The 14,242-nt window shown below is 41.4% G+C and overlaps 1 protein-coding gene and 1 pseudogene across 2 annotated transcripts in view; both read left to right on the forward strand.

The window, feature by feature from the left end:
* LOC110042328 (NLR family CARD domain-containing protein 4-like) overlaps window positions 1–13,745 on the forward strand; it is a 20,062-nt gene extending 6,317 nt beyond the window's left edge. For both annotated transcript variants that reach the window (XM_089286753.1, XM_089286758.1), the window contains exons 2-5: window positions 3,443–4,179; window positions 4,846–7,646; window positions 10,148–10,801; window positions 12,881–13,745. In XM_089286753.1, coding sequence (XP_089142879.1) covers window positions 3,465–4,179; window positions 4,846–7,646; window positions 10,148–10,762 — 4,131 coding nt within the window. In that variant the 5' untranslated portion in view covers window positions 3,443–3,464 and the 3' untranslated portion in view covers window positions 10,763–10,801; window positions 12,881–13,745. The remainder of the gene's footprint in view (window positions 1–3,442; window positions 4,180–4,845; window positions 7,647–10,147; window positions 10,802–12,880) is intronic.
* On the forward strand, window positions 7,665–10,138 carry LOC149117863 (uncharacterized; annotated as a pseudogene).
* Window positions 13,746–14,242: the final 497 nt, after the last annotated feature.

The following is a 14,242-nucleotide window of genomic DNA, read 5'->3' on the forward strand; positions in this document are numbered from 1 at the left end:
ACAGCCAGTTAGTTGACGACTGACGAGCAGTGTATAAAAAACCCCTGGCCAATTTTTATTGTAAAAGGTCACAAACTTGATCCGCACCGCGCTTCGTTGGTCTCTGTTTTTCTTTGGTATCTTTACTATTGATATATTTTGAACGTGTAAAGCATGTATACGTTACAATAAGCAGTTTTCATTCAAAAAAAATGTTGCATCCCCGAAGAACAGGCGTCATGTTACACCCCTACTCCCCACAACGGCCATCGCTCTACAAAGGCCACTTCCGTCTGCCCCCCAAGGTTGCCTTTGTGTAGAGGTTCGACTGTATTCTCTATAAAATGGATCAACTAGGAAAGGTTTAAGCCATTTAAGGCCTTAAGTTGATTATTAATAGCCACTTAACACTCGGACGTACCAGCTAACTCATACCCCCACCATGGAACAAGGGGGGTGGATGGAACCCTTCCCCCTCTTAAATTTCCTTCTGTTAAGGCAGAGCTAAATACATTTACATTGATTAGATGGCCCTGAGCTTTCTCTACAAGATCATACCATCCTTGTTGGTAATGAAATCATTTGACCCGCCATCTCGGATCCGCCATCTTGGGTTTCACTATTTAAGTTAAGAAATAACGGAAATTAGCACATGGCCAAGCCAGAATTCTTATGAAATGCACAAATTCATGAATTTCTGCAATTTGATGAAGAAAACTGGAAAAGAAAACTGCTGAGTTTCGTCAGACCTGCATGAAATTTGATGGCATGGCAACATCAAAAATGATGCACACATAACTGACATATCAAACTTTTGCAGAGAGTGAAGGAACAGCTACTGAAAGTTTTAGCTCCTTAGATTAAATCGTCGTTTCAAAACTTTGAAAAAACCTTACGAGGTGGCATCAACCCCTGCTCCCCCCTTGTACGTCCGAGGGTTGCCTGACAACTGACAACTGGCCCAAAATTTAACTGGCAACTGACAAATAGACAAAATTTTAACTGACAACTGACCTTTGCACACCCCCATCCAGACTCTCCTCCATGACAGGCATCACTGTTCACTCTCTGTAGTAATGGACAGTCACTTGCTCCTACTTCGCTCCCAGCCATGCTTATTGTTGCTTATATATTTCTGGTGCTCAGTCCAGGATAGCTAGGGTAGCAAAATTGCAGCTCACCATGGTTTGGTAAAGGTTAAGATTTCTGGGTTGACATTGGCACACTCCCGCCAAAAAAATAAATCATAGAGTACCTCTGCCCTGTTACCCTGACACTGATTATGTTTATCTGCCTGCTGGAATGATTACTGGGAAAATGTTTATGTATGCTAGGATGGAGGTACATGAATACAGTTGTAACTGGACATGGACCTTTATCCCTTTGGCTGCTTTTGATGTTGTTGAAAAAATTGAATTTTGGACTTGAAAGCTCCTTTACCAGCCATGCATGCTGTCCACTCTGGCAGGTCTAGGTGAGCTTTGCTATGGTGTTAAGGTTGCACTGTTACTATTCCAATATGGAGTCGGGAGCATGTCCGTCCAGGAAAAAAGTACTCTATTTTCTGATGAAGGTGTTTCTACCTTTTCTTATAACTTTAATACTAATATAGACTATCTCTCTGCGTCCATCATTTTCAGTGAGTGTAGGGTTCCTTTGTGCCTTTCTTTTAACTGTGGATTTTTCTACTATCAAATAAACTGCAATGGCTCTGCACCTATGTACCTAAAAGCATTACACCTAACTTTTCCTTAAATTCCTCGGTCAGTTGGGTTAAGAATATTCTTCTTCCATAACAAAATAAATATACAAAATAATACAAAAACTACCAGAGTCAGGTATAAACGTGACAAGAAAAAAAAAAAAAAATTTTGCAAAACTGGCAACGATGGCTGATTTGGGATATTCATTTTAATGAAAAATTGACAACAGCTGAGCCTCAGCTGCTGTAACATATCAAAACTCGACATTCAAATCAACTAAATAAAGGCTTTGCAAACACAAAACTTTCCAGCGGCCCGTTAGAGTTTTGTGTATATCGGTCTTCTTTTGTGAAATGATCTGAGCTAAGTTACTCTAAAGAGAAATAATTACCCTTTATCATGCTGGCGTTTAATTAGATTACACGATCGATTTCTTTAGATTTCGGGCCGACTAATACACTATTTTGCTGATGCTAGCTCCAGCCCCTTGTGGGGGCAAAATTTGATATATTTAATGAATTCATGAGGCTATTTTTGGCCGAGTGATCACTTCTTGCCCCCACAAGGGAATGGAACTAGGAAATATTTGCATTAGCAAAATGGGCTATTACGAACACTGTCTACACCTGAGTGAGTGATACATTTGCCTATAGGAGTCCCCTTAACAAAAGGGTTTCTTCGCTTCGCGTTTCCACGAGTTTAGAAACCTACACTAGGTATTTCATGGTTTTAAGGTGCTAGTACAAATGTATTCCTGTTTCCAGATGTTACACTTTTTCATGATACCAGCATAGCCAACAGAAGAAGATAAAGCCAACCTCAGGCTTTTTATTCGGTAATACGCTTTTAGCTGTTGTTGGAAGTTGGAAACGGCCCTTTAAAGGACTGGTTAAGCTACGGCGGGTAAAATGACTGCAAACCCGTCGGCAAAAATAATATTCCTCCGCCCCCTTTTGGCCCACTGGTTTCTTTATTTAATTACCTATTGGAAAGCTTGTTCAAGTCGAGACTTGACATGAGACACCAAAGCCCTTTTCTAAAACTATGTGACAGGAACATTTCAAACCAGAATGCTACAGGCACGAATCATAATACGCTTCATTAGTGTGCGTCAAATTCAGCAAGCGATATCAGAAACGAAACAGGAACTTGCACTGCAGAGAATTATGGAGAAGTAAGCCTTGATGTGGTAGGCTACGCTAAAAAGGCATAGTTAAGAAAATAAAGCTAAGCTTGCTTTGAAAAGACTAAGGCCGGAATTGTTATCCGCTAGTAATTAAGGAAATACGTTGTCTTATTTCGGCTTCAGATTCATAATGTCACAACACTTTTCCTCAAATAAACTTTCTTTACTCTCCTCAATTTGAATACAGCAAGAGACAAAACAGTTCAGGTTGTAGCCACACCATTTACTGGATGGACTAACAGATTTATTATCTATTGTTAGACGAGTTGAGGAAAAAAAATCTTTGAAGTAGAATGGAAACTGCAAGATCCTTACCGGGAAAATTGATTTTCCTCTGAAATTTAAAATTAGTCACATAAACAGCACATAAATCATTGCTGCCTATGCCGTAGGCTATAATGGCTGCAAAACTATGTAAGAAAAAACTATGTAAGTACGTGTTCTACAAAACACTATCGGCTTTGGAGCTCGTGTTTGTTCCCTTTCACTTATAAGCAATTCAATAGGGGAAACAAAAAAACGTTACCCTTCAAGTTTTATAAACTGTCCATTACCTTTTTTATATCTGTTGCAGGATTTTTGTTGACTGCCTTCTCATGGCGTCATCATTTACCTCTTCTAAGGAGACAACTAATTACGCGCGGTTGTGTCGCTTATTGGTGGATGTTGGGACACAAGTATTAAGGGAAACATTTGAAAGAAAACGTCCGGCAGGAGACCTCCATACCGTTTTAACAACTCCTCCAGTACAAGGTACATTGGCATCCTTGCAAAAGAAAAGAATCCTCAACCCGATGCAGTGGGGAAAACTCGTATCACCTACAGTGTCATCGAAGGACTTCGACATCACTCTCCTTGTAGTTCTTCTTAGAAACGTTTGTAGTCTATCTCCTCCAGCAACAAGTTGGAAAAGTCCTCCAAATCCGACAGACGTATCAGAAGCCGCTGATATCGTGCGTATCAGGATCCACAGGAACGAAGTGTACGCTCACACCAACGGAGCTTCTGTTGATGATGCGACATTCAATAACCAATGGGTAAGCATCAAAGACCCGTTGTTGAGACTTGGGGGACCAAGTTATCAGACAGTTATCGATAATCTAAGGACTGAATGCATGGACCCTGAGAAAGAGCAACACTATCAAGATCTTCTAAAAAAATGGAAGGAAAATGAAGAAAGTGTCATGGAAAAGCTTACAGAAATCGAGGAAAAGGTGGATGCAACCCAGAGCAAATTACAAAAGGTAGAAGAGAGTCTGGCTAATTTGGTGGAACCAGTGAGACACCCAGTCAAAGACGTAGCTGTTACAGGTTAGAATTGATAAAATGAGTAATGATGTGACATACTTTCAGCGGACTTACACTAAAAGCACTTACACTCACAAACGTACTTCTTTTCAAGTTTATAACATCTGATGAAATATTGACGTGATATGTAGAAATAACGTCATTTTCCCGAACACTCGCCATCTTCGATCCGCCTTCTTAGATTTAATGATGCTTATAGAACGTAAGAAAACCACCAAAAATGGTTCAAAAATAGTCAAAACCAATAAAGAAAGTCATAGTTAACTACCAAACAGAGGTGTGGCAGGTAGAAACTTGGAATTTATTTCCATTGAAAGCTCAAAAATTCATAATTTGAAAACATGCCTGTCACAATATGGTTGCCGTGGAAACGACCAATGGCATATTTAATTATTCACAGATAAATGTGTGGAAAATTCTCTAAATTTGGAGTTCTTTGTTCTAATCCTTTTAGTCCTTAAAGTTGGCCAGGACTTTTAAAGCCACCTCACCTATTCAGCATGATGAGCAAAAACCGGCATGCGTGACAGTTTGCGCTCTTAAATACGTTGTAATTTAATGATGATGACTTACCTACCTACCTACCCACCTACCTACCAGCAGCACCCCAACCCCTAACAGAAAAACTAAAGGAATGTTTATTGTTTTTCCTTTTATTATCCTTTGTAGATTTTTCAGGTCGTCTGTGTGCATTGTACAACAACTTGAGTCAGGTTAAAGTCACTCCGTGGGACCCTGACAACACCGTTCACATCGACGAAATTTACACTCAGTTATGCTGGTTTAGGGATGACAAGAGGCCTAGTGGAATAAAGCAAGACAAACTCGCAGACTATTGCGACATTTTCAAAGGGAAAACGAACAAGCCAAATCCAGACAGAATTCTCGTCTACGGTAGACCAGGAATTGGGAAGTCTACTTTTGCACAGAAGATTTCCATCGATTGGGCAAGAGGCAAAAAAGAAATTCTAAAGAAGTTTGACCTACTTCTTATGATTCCGTTGCGCACTGTCTGTGAAAGCGAAACGTTTCAAGATATTTTAAAAGCAGCCAAATTGTTTTCTGCTGAAGACCACAGGTTGACTGACAGTCTCCATAGCTACATTCTTCAGCACAAAGATAAAGTCTTGCTCGTTTTGGATGGCTTTGACGAGTACAGTGCAGCAACACCGTCACCAGTTCTTGACATCTGGAAGGGCGATGAGCTGAGAGAGTGCATTGTTGTCTTGACAACGCGACCAATAAGAGGAGATGAAGTAAAACGCTTCAGCGACGTTCAGTTTCAAATCAAAGGATTTGCCACAGCCCAGATCAAAGAGTTTTCAATGAAGTTTCTGGACAATCAGCAAGAGGTTGAAGTGTTTCTTAGCTACATTAAGAAGCATAAACTGGAGGAAATTGCTGCGATACCCCTTCTTCTACTAATGCTTTGTTTAGTCTGGAAGGAGAGGGATCAGGAAGGGCTACCAGAATCGAGAGTTTACCTTTATCGCGACTTCATTCAAGCACTATGTAATCACATGGCGACAAAAGACGGTGGTGGAACAGTGAGTAGTATCGAAGACTACAGCGCTGAACTTATTCAAGTCGGAGAACTGGCTTTCAATGCTCTATTGGCAAACTCGCTAGAGTTTGGCTTTGAACATCTTCCCAATAAATTTTTGAGTAGCAGATTGATCCGTGTTGGGGTAATTCAGGTCGTAAAGCTCTTCAGTGCAAAGCCAAAGAAGGTTGTTGCATTCCTTCACAAATCCATTCAAGAGTTCCTGGCAGCTTGGTTTATAATTCACAAGCTAATTCCCTCCGCCAAGGACAGCCTATCATGCATGCCTGCTATTGATTCCACTGACAAAGCTGTAGCGATGGTTGAGGTCCTAAAATTCGTCTCTCAGTGGTCGCTTGAAGGATCGAGTGCAGTCTTACTACATCTTGAATCATTGAAGGAGAAACAGAGTTCCGAACACACCAGAAGTGAAACCCTGTTTTTAGACGATTTGTCGGACGATGACAAGAAACTGCTCGAGTTGAATTTGCAGTGCTTTATTGAAACACCAGTCTTGGCAAAGGCAGAGGCCTACCCATTGCTGTTGAAGTCGACATGTGGAGTCCTAGTAATACCAGACACGGTGCTACATCTTCTAACTGAAGACCACGTGGTCAAATCCAAAGTACTTCCAAACCACGTACTGTTCAATTTTCGACAACGGCCGTCGCAAAAACAACGCGATTACATGGCCTCGATGATGGACGACCTTGATGCGTTAGTCGTAACTGCGTCGGGTGAAAGAAAGGCTTCGGACTTCGTAAGAAAGCTGTCGAAGTTTGAAATATTGACCTCCTTGTTTCTGCAAAGAAGGGAAGGCAAAATGTTCCTTCACTGCACTCAGGTTGCCGGTATTGATGTCGGCACACTGAATGAGCTCACATTACCAACGCCAAGCCTTCCTCCTCAGACCTCTCATGATCAGCAACATGGCGAAGAAAGCATCTCGAAGATGATTTGCCAAAGACGTCAACATTGCTTTTCGCTGGCAAAGAAGATCGAAATTGACGAAATAGAAGATGAAGAATCCATTGGTGTTATTTCCAATGTAGTGCCTCTGGTTGATCGTCCACAAGAGATAACTTTCTGCAGTTCACAGGTATCTTTTCAACCTGATAAGATAGAGCGTTTGACGAGAGGACTGAACATCACCGGATGTCTTCAACGCTTGAGACTGCACAGAATGAGCTTGAACGATCAGTCATTAACTGTTGTAACAAGTGCCATTCATCAAGCTAGCAACTTGCAAGAACTATTCTTATCGGAGAACCCGCTGGGTAGTAGCGTTAGCTGTTTAGCAGAGAATCTTCAACATGTGCCGCAGCTGGAAACGCTGGAGTTGAACGATGTTCTTATGGAAGAGGAAGCGTTTTCTGATCTTGCTAATTCTTTATGTGATGTTCCTGAGTTGAAAGTACTTTGTGTCTCTCGGAACAAGTTAGGCTCGTCTATCACTGTTTTGGCTAATACCTTAAATAGCATTCGTGGTCTCACCCATTTGGAACTGAGTCAGACACAAATGGACGAAGAGGGAGCAATGGCGCTTTCTAACGGCCTAAGAAGTCTCACCAAATTAGAAGTGCTCGATATATCACACAACCCGCTAGGAAGGGCAGTCACTGAGATTGCACATCATCTGCAGAATACACCTTGCCTGACCGAGCTTCATATGACTAACACCGAGATGGGTTGTGACGAAGCCACAGCCGTTGCAGCCTCATTTAAATACCTTCAAAATCTTAGGATGCTTTCTGTTGGGTCCAATCCACTTGGTGGAGGAGTGCATTCTCTTGTCCAGCATCTCTCTAAGATCCCAAAGCTAAAACATCTTAACCTTACAAGCGTACTGATGAGAGACGAGGAAGTAAACTTGGTATCAAAAGCTTGCAAAAGAGCTCGAAGTGTGACCATTACCACAGATTATCTGGTGAGTATGAGAGCATTTTCTCTCTCTCTCTCTCTCTCTCTCTCTCTCTCTCTCTCTCTCTCTCTCTCTCTCTCTGTCTCTCTCTGTCTCTCTCTTTGTTTCATAATTTCGCCATTGCACTTATCAAAGAGAACTGACATACCAAAGCTGGCTCCGATTGCTCTTGACGTGAAAGATAGATGCGTACGAACCAGTGAGAATTGGACAGCAATTATCTCATGACTATGCAGGTTTTGTGCTCGTTTCGCGATGTACCTATATTCACACTGTGCAAATGTGGTCTAAATACTCATTTTATTTATCAAAAACCAACAATTAATAACACTAATTAACAATCGCAGGAGTATCTCGTCGCCCCCTTTACAAGATCAGACACAGCTTTAAGGCTTGCACTATCCCATTACATGCAGACATTTCGAGACAGTTGAACAGGTTCGAAACACAAATTTCAATTTTTTCGGCGAAATAAACTCTATAATTTCATACACTTTTAGGATAGACACGGCCGACACTATAGCTGAGCTGCAGGAAGTATCTGACTTACAGTACTAATACTAACATTACTCTCCATACTGAATTGTTTGTAACTGAAGTGCATGGTTGCGAAATTCACGTTCTCGCGTTAGTATGGGATCGCTATTCTACGCTTTCCGTTCTAGACGTTCAAATAGAGTCCATATAAGGTCTAGGGTTTGTCTTTCTCTTGTTAAACAGTTAGATGTCTTTTACTTGGCAGACTCCCCAGTCTATATATTTCACAGATCACCCCATCAGAGCTCTCTGTTTTTTAAACGACCACTTATTTTTGACCTCTATAATGGGGACGCCTCTATACTATGGATAATCTTAAGCCCTTTTCTTAGTGAGCCGTTCTTCCTAATCCGTCCATTGTTTGCACGCATTTGAACATGAGTTACAAATACGACCGATCCTCTGAGGTAAGGACATGAAGTAAACACAGACACGACCAACCGTGCGAAAGATGTCTTCTTTTATTGGAGAGAGCTTCATGTTGACAATAAGTTTTAGATATTAACTGTAGGTTACAGTTTTTATGAAATTGTGTCTTTACCCATAGATTTCACGTGACGTCACAAGCTTTGATCAAATCAGTGTCCGCGATGTCGGTGTCCCTCGGGTGTCAAATTTATGCTAATAATAGTCCATTTCTACAGTGAAGCTTCTCTATTATTGCTCTATTATTTCGACAACTACATGAATTTCCAGAAAGAAAAAAACGATAAAAGTACCGGATATTCATCTAAAGGTATCCCAGTGCTCTCTGAGTATGCCAAATGCTTAGAGAGTCGAGTAAAGGAAAGATATTCCCAAAAGATCTCGGTCATCGGTGTTGACCCCGCAAGCATAACAGCCGAGCAGTTCAGTCCAGAATGCTTGCCTCCTGTGGAAGTATCGGATTTGCTGAGTTACTTCGTTCTTGAGACCAGCTTCTACACCAACAAGCAGTTCAAGGCGTTCAAGAGTCTGGAGGCGTTTAATCTAAGGCTGTCGGGATTTGTGACCTCAGTTGTAGGCAAAGTAATCGTCGGCAAGTATGTCGTGAGAGCAAGTGTTCGGCATTCACAGCGTATGAATGATCCTTTAGTGGACATTTGGGTCATTTCCGAAAATTAAACGATGAGACTATTTTGTCAGCCCATTGCTTGGGGTGCAAAGCTGGACTGGCTGAGTCATGCTCACATATCGCGAGTGTTTTATTTTATTTAGAGCAACTACACGAATTCGCAGCAAGCTCGCTTGCACACAGGTAAAATGCTCATGGATTTTGCCGACATATGTCAATGATGTGCCGGATGCGAGGGCTAAGGACATCGATTTTTCATCGGCTAACAAGCTCAAAGAAAAGTTCGACCAGAAAACTGAGGATCTACAACAGTCGCAAGCCTCGAGCCATGCAGAAGCTTCTAGTTCTGGGACTGCATCAACCGGCGCCTCAGGGCATGCAGCGCGCATCGGCGCCTTCAAAAGAGGAAATGGATCAGCTTTATGCCAAAATCAACCACTGCAAAATTAAAGCAGTAGCTTTAAGTTTAATGGATCCTTTTGCTGACCAATTTGTCGACCAAAGCCGCTCTGTTCCGGTAGTTTTAGAGCGAAGTGTTTGCTACAAAGTCGTTCACTCTCTAGCACTCTCTTGTTTGGAGAGTCGCCGCGACTCGCCGCAGAAATCCACTCGTTTCTCCTCCTAATAGTGAGTTCCTCCTGTTCTTCCCCTTGATTTGTAATAATCTTAGGTATACGAAAAAACCCGAAGCCTTTACGATTTCCACTTTTGCTCGAACAGCCAACAACAACGCATAAAACCATCCCTTCTTTCTCACATGAACTCTTCTCTTTGGATACGCTTTGTTTACGCTTAAGGGAGACCAAGATGGCGGATAGTGACCGTTGCTAAGCTATTGGTCACGTAGGTGAAACCCAAGAATTTTAACGCACGTAATCCCTATCATGTCATCAGTGTTTTTGTTTTGCGTTTATAGGATGCAAAAGGGGAACGTCTGCCGGCAAAGGTAAAGAATTCTTCTTTCGCTCGGTCATTTAAATCCAATGATGAATGGGAAGACGACTATGACTATTACGAAGATCGGGATTCTTACGAGAATTCAGGTGATAACGAGGAGGATGATCAAGGAGATGATTATGATGAATATCGGGATGATTATCCGTTCCCTGACGATTACAACGATTACAACGATGACAACGACAGAGAGGAGGATGATATCGTCTCTGATCGAGAAGATGATTATGATGAAGATCGGGATGATTATCCGTTCCCTGACGATTACAACGATGACAACGACAGAGAGGAGGATGATATCGTCTCTGATCGAGATGATTATGATCAAGATTGGGATGTTAATCCGTTCCCTGACGATTACAACGATGACAACGACAGAGAGGAGGATGATATCGTCTCTGATCGAGAAGGTGATTATGATGAAGATCGGGATGATTATCCGTTCCCTGACGATTACAACGATTACAACGATGACAACGACAGAGAGGAGGATGATATCGCCTCTGACCGAGAAGATAACTATGACGAAGATCGGGATAGTTCTCCGTCCCCTGGTGACTTTGATTACGACTACTAAGATTACCATGATGGAAATGACGCAGAGAACGAAAACCAGGTATGTACAGGCATATATAGAGACTGGCATAAAGAAGGCTGGAAAGATCCTCCGCTATTTTTCCACTGCGGATTTCATCCAGTTCAACTTTGCAAGTGTTTCCCTTTTAGGTTATGGTGTATATAGTGTTATATATCTGACTGATTTTCCACAAACATGCCCGTAGATTTGAACCCCCTCATTCATGTAGCTGCCATATTGTTGTTGTTGTTGTTGTTGTTGTTGTTGTTGTTTTTGGCTACCTAACGGTAGCAGCTTATTAAGCTCACCTAGCACGAAATGTCGAGAATTTCTTGCTGCATGTTTCATTTATTTATCTATATATATATATTTTTTATTTATCGCTACCCTCCCACTACCGTCCCTTTTCAATTGGTTTTAACTTTAGCCCAGGCTACGCTCGTCTGAGTTTTAGCTCGGATGGTTACTTGGAGAAGGAGCTGATAGATGAGCTTTCTAAAGCTGCTGTCTAAAGGAAATCTACCCGAGAACATCATTAAGTCCAATGAAGGTGCATGTCTAACGATTTGCAAGTAAGCTTCGTCCATTATCGTACTTGGAACGACCCTGAGACGGTAACGGGTTGCCATTTAGCCCCCTAATTAGGCCGTTTGCATTGTGGCGATAATGTTGCACTTGCTTTAGACAGCAAAGAGCTTTAGCCACATCAATTAGGGCTTAGAAGTGCAATGGAATAGACATTTCTAGCTGATGTTAGCGTTATTTGGCCTGAACTTTGATGTGGCTAAACTGTCGTAGTGTTGGAAAGGCTACTTTCCCGTTCGATGAAATTCAAGTACATCCGGGACATTGTTATTTGCGAACATGGCCACGAACAGAGTCGAGAAAATTACTTCAAGGGCTGATGTGAGTAGTATTTCCTTGTTTTATCAAGTTTAGAGGCTCTCGCCTTAGCTCAAGTTCAGAGCTCTTTGTGATTCGCTAGCGCGGAAGGAATTCTATGCACGGTTTTTCGGTTGATAATTGACGTAAACAACATGCGTAGTTTTCTCTTACTCAGATTCATGGGCTAGTTTACTTGAAGTTTATTCGATTTTCGATGTAAGAAGCTCTTGTTCAGTCTTTCTAGAACGATGCAGACCTTTAAAAAGCTATAGATCAGCTCTCTGCCGGGGTTTTGATATGTGTACGTTTGTGTTGATTTAGACTCGCATTTCATGTTCAATGCTCTCTTAATTAAATTGCACAATTCATAATTTAATGTAAAGACCGTGAATTTAGTCTTTTTGGCCTCAAAAGGCATACAGGAGATTTATTTCCCCTTATTTGAGCTATGTAAAGCGTTGTCGAAAGCTAGCTCTAGGACAGAATTGTATCAAGATTTTCAGTAACAAGTCAAATTCTGTGGCTACGTTTTTGCGAGTACAGACAGATACCAATTGCTGGTTTAATGAGCACGAGCTAGCCTGCAGAACAGGCGGATTAGTGGGGCAGAGAGCGAAACGCGATACACGAGCGCGGAGCGCGAGTCGAAAAAAATTCGGATTTTCTTTCGACTCCCGCTTCGCGCTCGTGTGTCACGTTTCGCGGTCTGCTCCGCTAATCCGCCTGATCTACAGGCTAAGCATGAGCACGAACAAGAGCACTAACGAACAGTACATACTCGTGTGTATACCAGGAAATACAAGTGCACTTGGGATGTTCCATGGTATACCACTCGAAAGTGTCGCATAACTAGTATCTATTTTTCTCTAAGGTGAAAGGTTTTAGATAAGATAAGGCCTTCATCGGAACAAAGCATATTATTCCACCAGAGCTTGACCACAAGGTTACCCTCGAGCATTAAATTTGCGGAAACAAGAAGTATATAATTCTATGATCATAAAATTTTGCCGGTACCCATTTATACACCGCCGACATCCATTTACACCTGGCTATTGAGAGGCACTATGAAATGCTATTGTTGTCCAAAAACACAACCAAATGACTCCGGTCTGGGATCCAACCCCGAATCACAAGATTCCGAGTCCAACCCACTAATCCCCCCTCTCCCGCCCCCTCCCTACAAGAACGTCCTTTCAAATTCCTCCTAACGTTTTTCCTTCGCTTACATTTTAGTGACCAGCCATTTTGGTGAGAGCTCATGAGACCTGGAACTTATTGAGTCATCATGTAAGAAGAAGGAACTAAAGGTCGTAGCCTGACTACGCGTTGCCAAGCGACCCACACAACTTGGTAACGTTAGTTTGTTCGGAGAACAATACAGAGCCACCGAGTTCAGTGCCTCAAAAAGTAGTTAAACAAGTTTTATCTTGTTTTTATTGATCTTTTTTAAATATGGATACTTTTTTGATCTTCAGGGAATTTAAGCAGAACAATTTGCAGGAACAGATGGTGTGACCAAGAAATGCCCGGCTGTAACTCAGGCCAAGGAGAGGCTTGTAAATAAATGTCAGTCAGGTTCACTTATCCTATGGGTAAAACAAAAAAACACCGTCTGTTGCCTCCGAAATATTGATCATGAAAAGTTGGTACAGTGGTACTATACTACAGTTTTGCCGGTGATTTTAGTTGAAAGTTAGGGTGAGCCCATAATAAGAAATATTCCATGGAGTATTGAGTCTACAATTCTCACTGTAATACGTACCATTATGTATTCAGTTACCATAGGAATGATGCTTTTCTTTTCCTTTGCTAAAACACGAGTCTAATTAAAGTACTCTCTAGATCATTTTTTCTTTTATTACTATTCACCGCACGAATAGTTGTTTACTACTTTTGAATGATTTGTGTTAGAAACCGAGCGACATAACTTAAGGTTAGGGTTACGATGTTTCGAGACGTGATGAGATGACTTGATGATGAGAGACGTGAACGACAATCATCAGTAAAACTTCAATCTGTGAAAAAACAGACTACATTCTGTGTATTAGTTGCCGCCAAACGTGTTTATATTTAAATAAAATTACGTTTCAGCCGCGCCTTACGTCGCTCCGTCATGTCCTATTGAGCAGAGAACACCTATCAAGCGGCCACTGGCAATTTTCTCAAAGGTGACCGCCTTAGAAAAAAGTTTAACTTTAAAATCGGCCCTCCAAAAAATAAAGTTGAAAGCATTTTGTTCTTGTCCCTTCGGTTCCAAAGGGTGGGAGTCGACGGAGCTCCGAAATTTGAGATATTGATATTAGCTTTTTTAAATCTATATTTATAATATAGATAGGACCCTGCGCGCTCTCTGATTGGTCAAAAACCTATGTTTTATCAGAGTACAAAACATAGAAAAAGCGTGCGTGTGTTATTGTTTTTCGATCTGTATGCTTTTTTGTTTCTACTCGCGGCGTGTAAAATTATATCATAAAGCATACGAAGAAGCCTAAACCGTGTATTACACTGTGATAAAACACTCCGGACATTTGAGAAACTTCAATCTATTTCTAATTTTCAAATCGATTTGATTACGGAAAGACTGAAAAACAGCTG

Source organism: Orbicella faveolata, unplaced genomic scaffold (assembly GCF_042242905.1).
Source record: "Orbicella faveolata isolate gen_17 unplaced genomic scaffold, um_ofav_v1 contig_1, whole genome shotgun sequence".
Classification (NCBI taxonomy): domain Eukaryota; kingdom Metazoa; phylum Cnidaria; class Anthozoa; order Scleractinia; family Merulinidae; genus Orbicella; species Orbicella faveolata.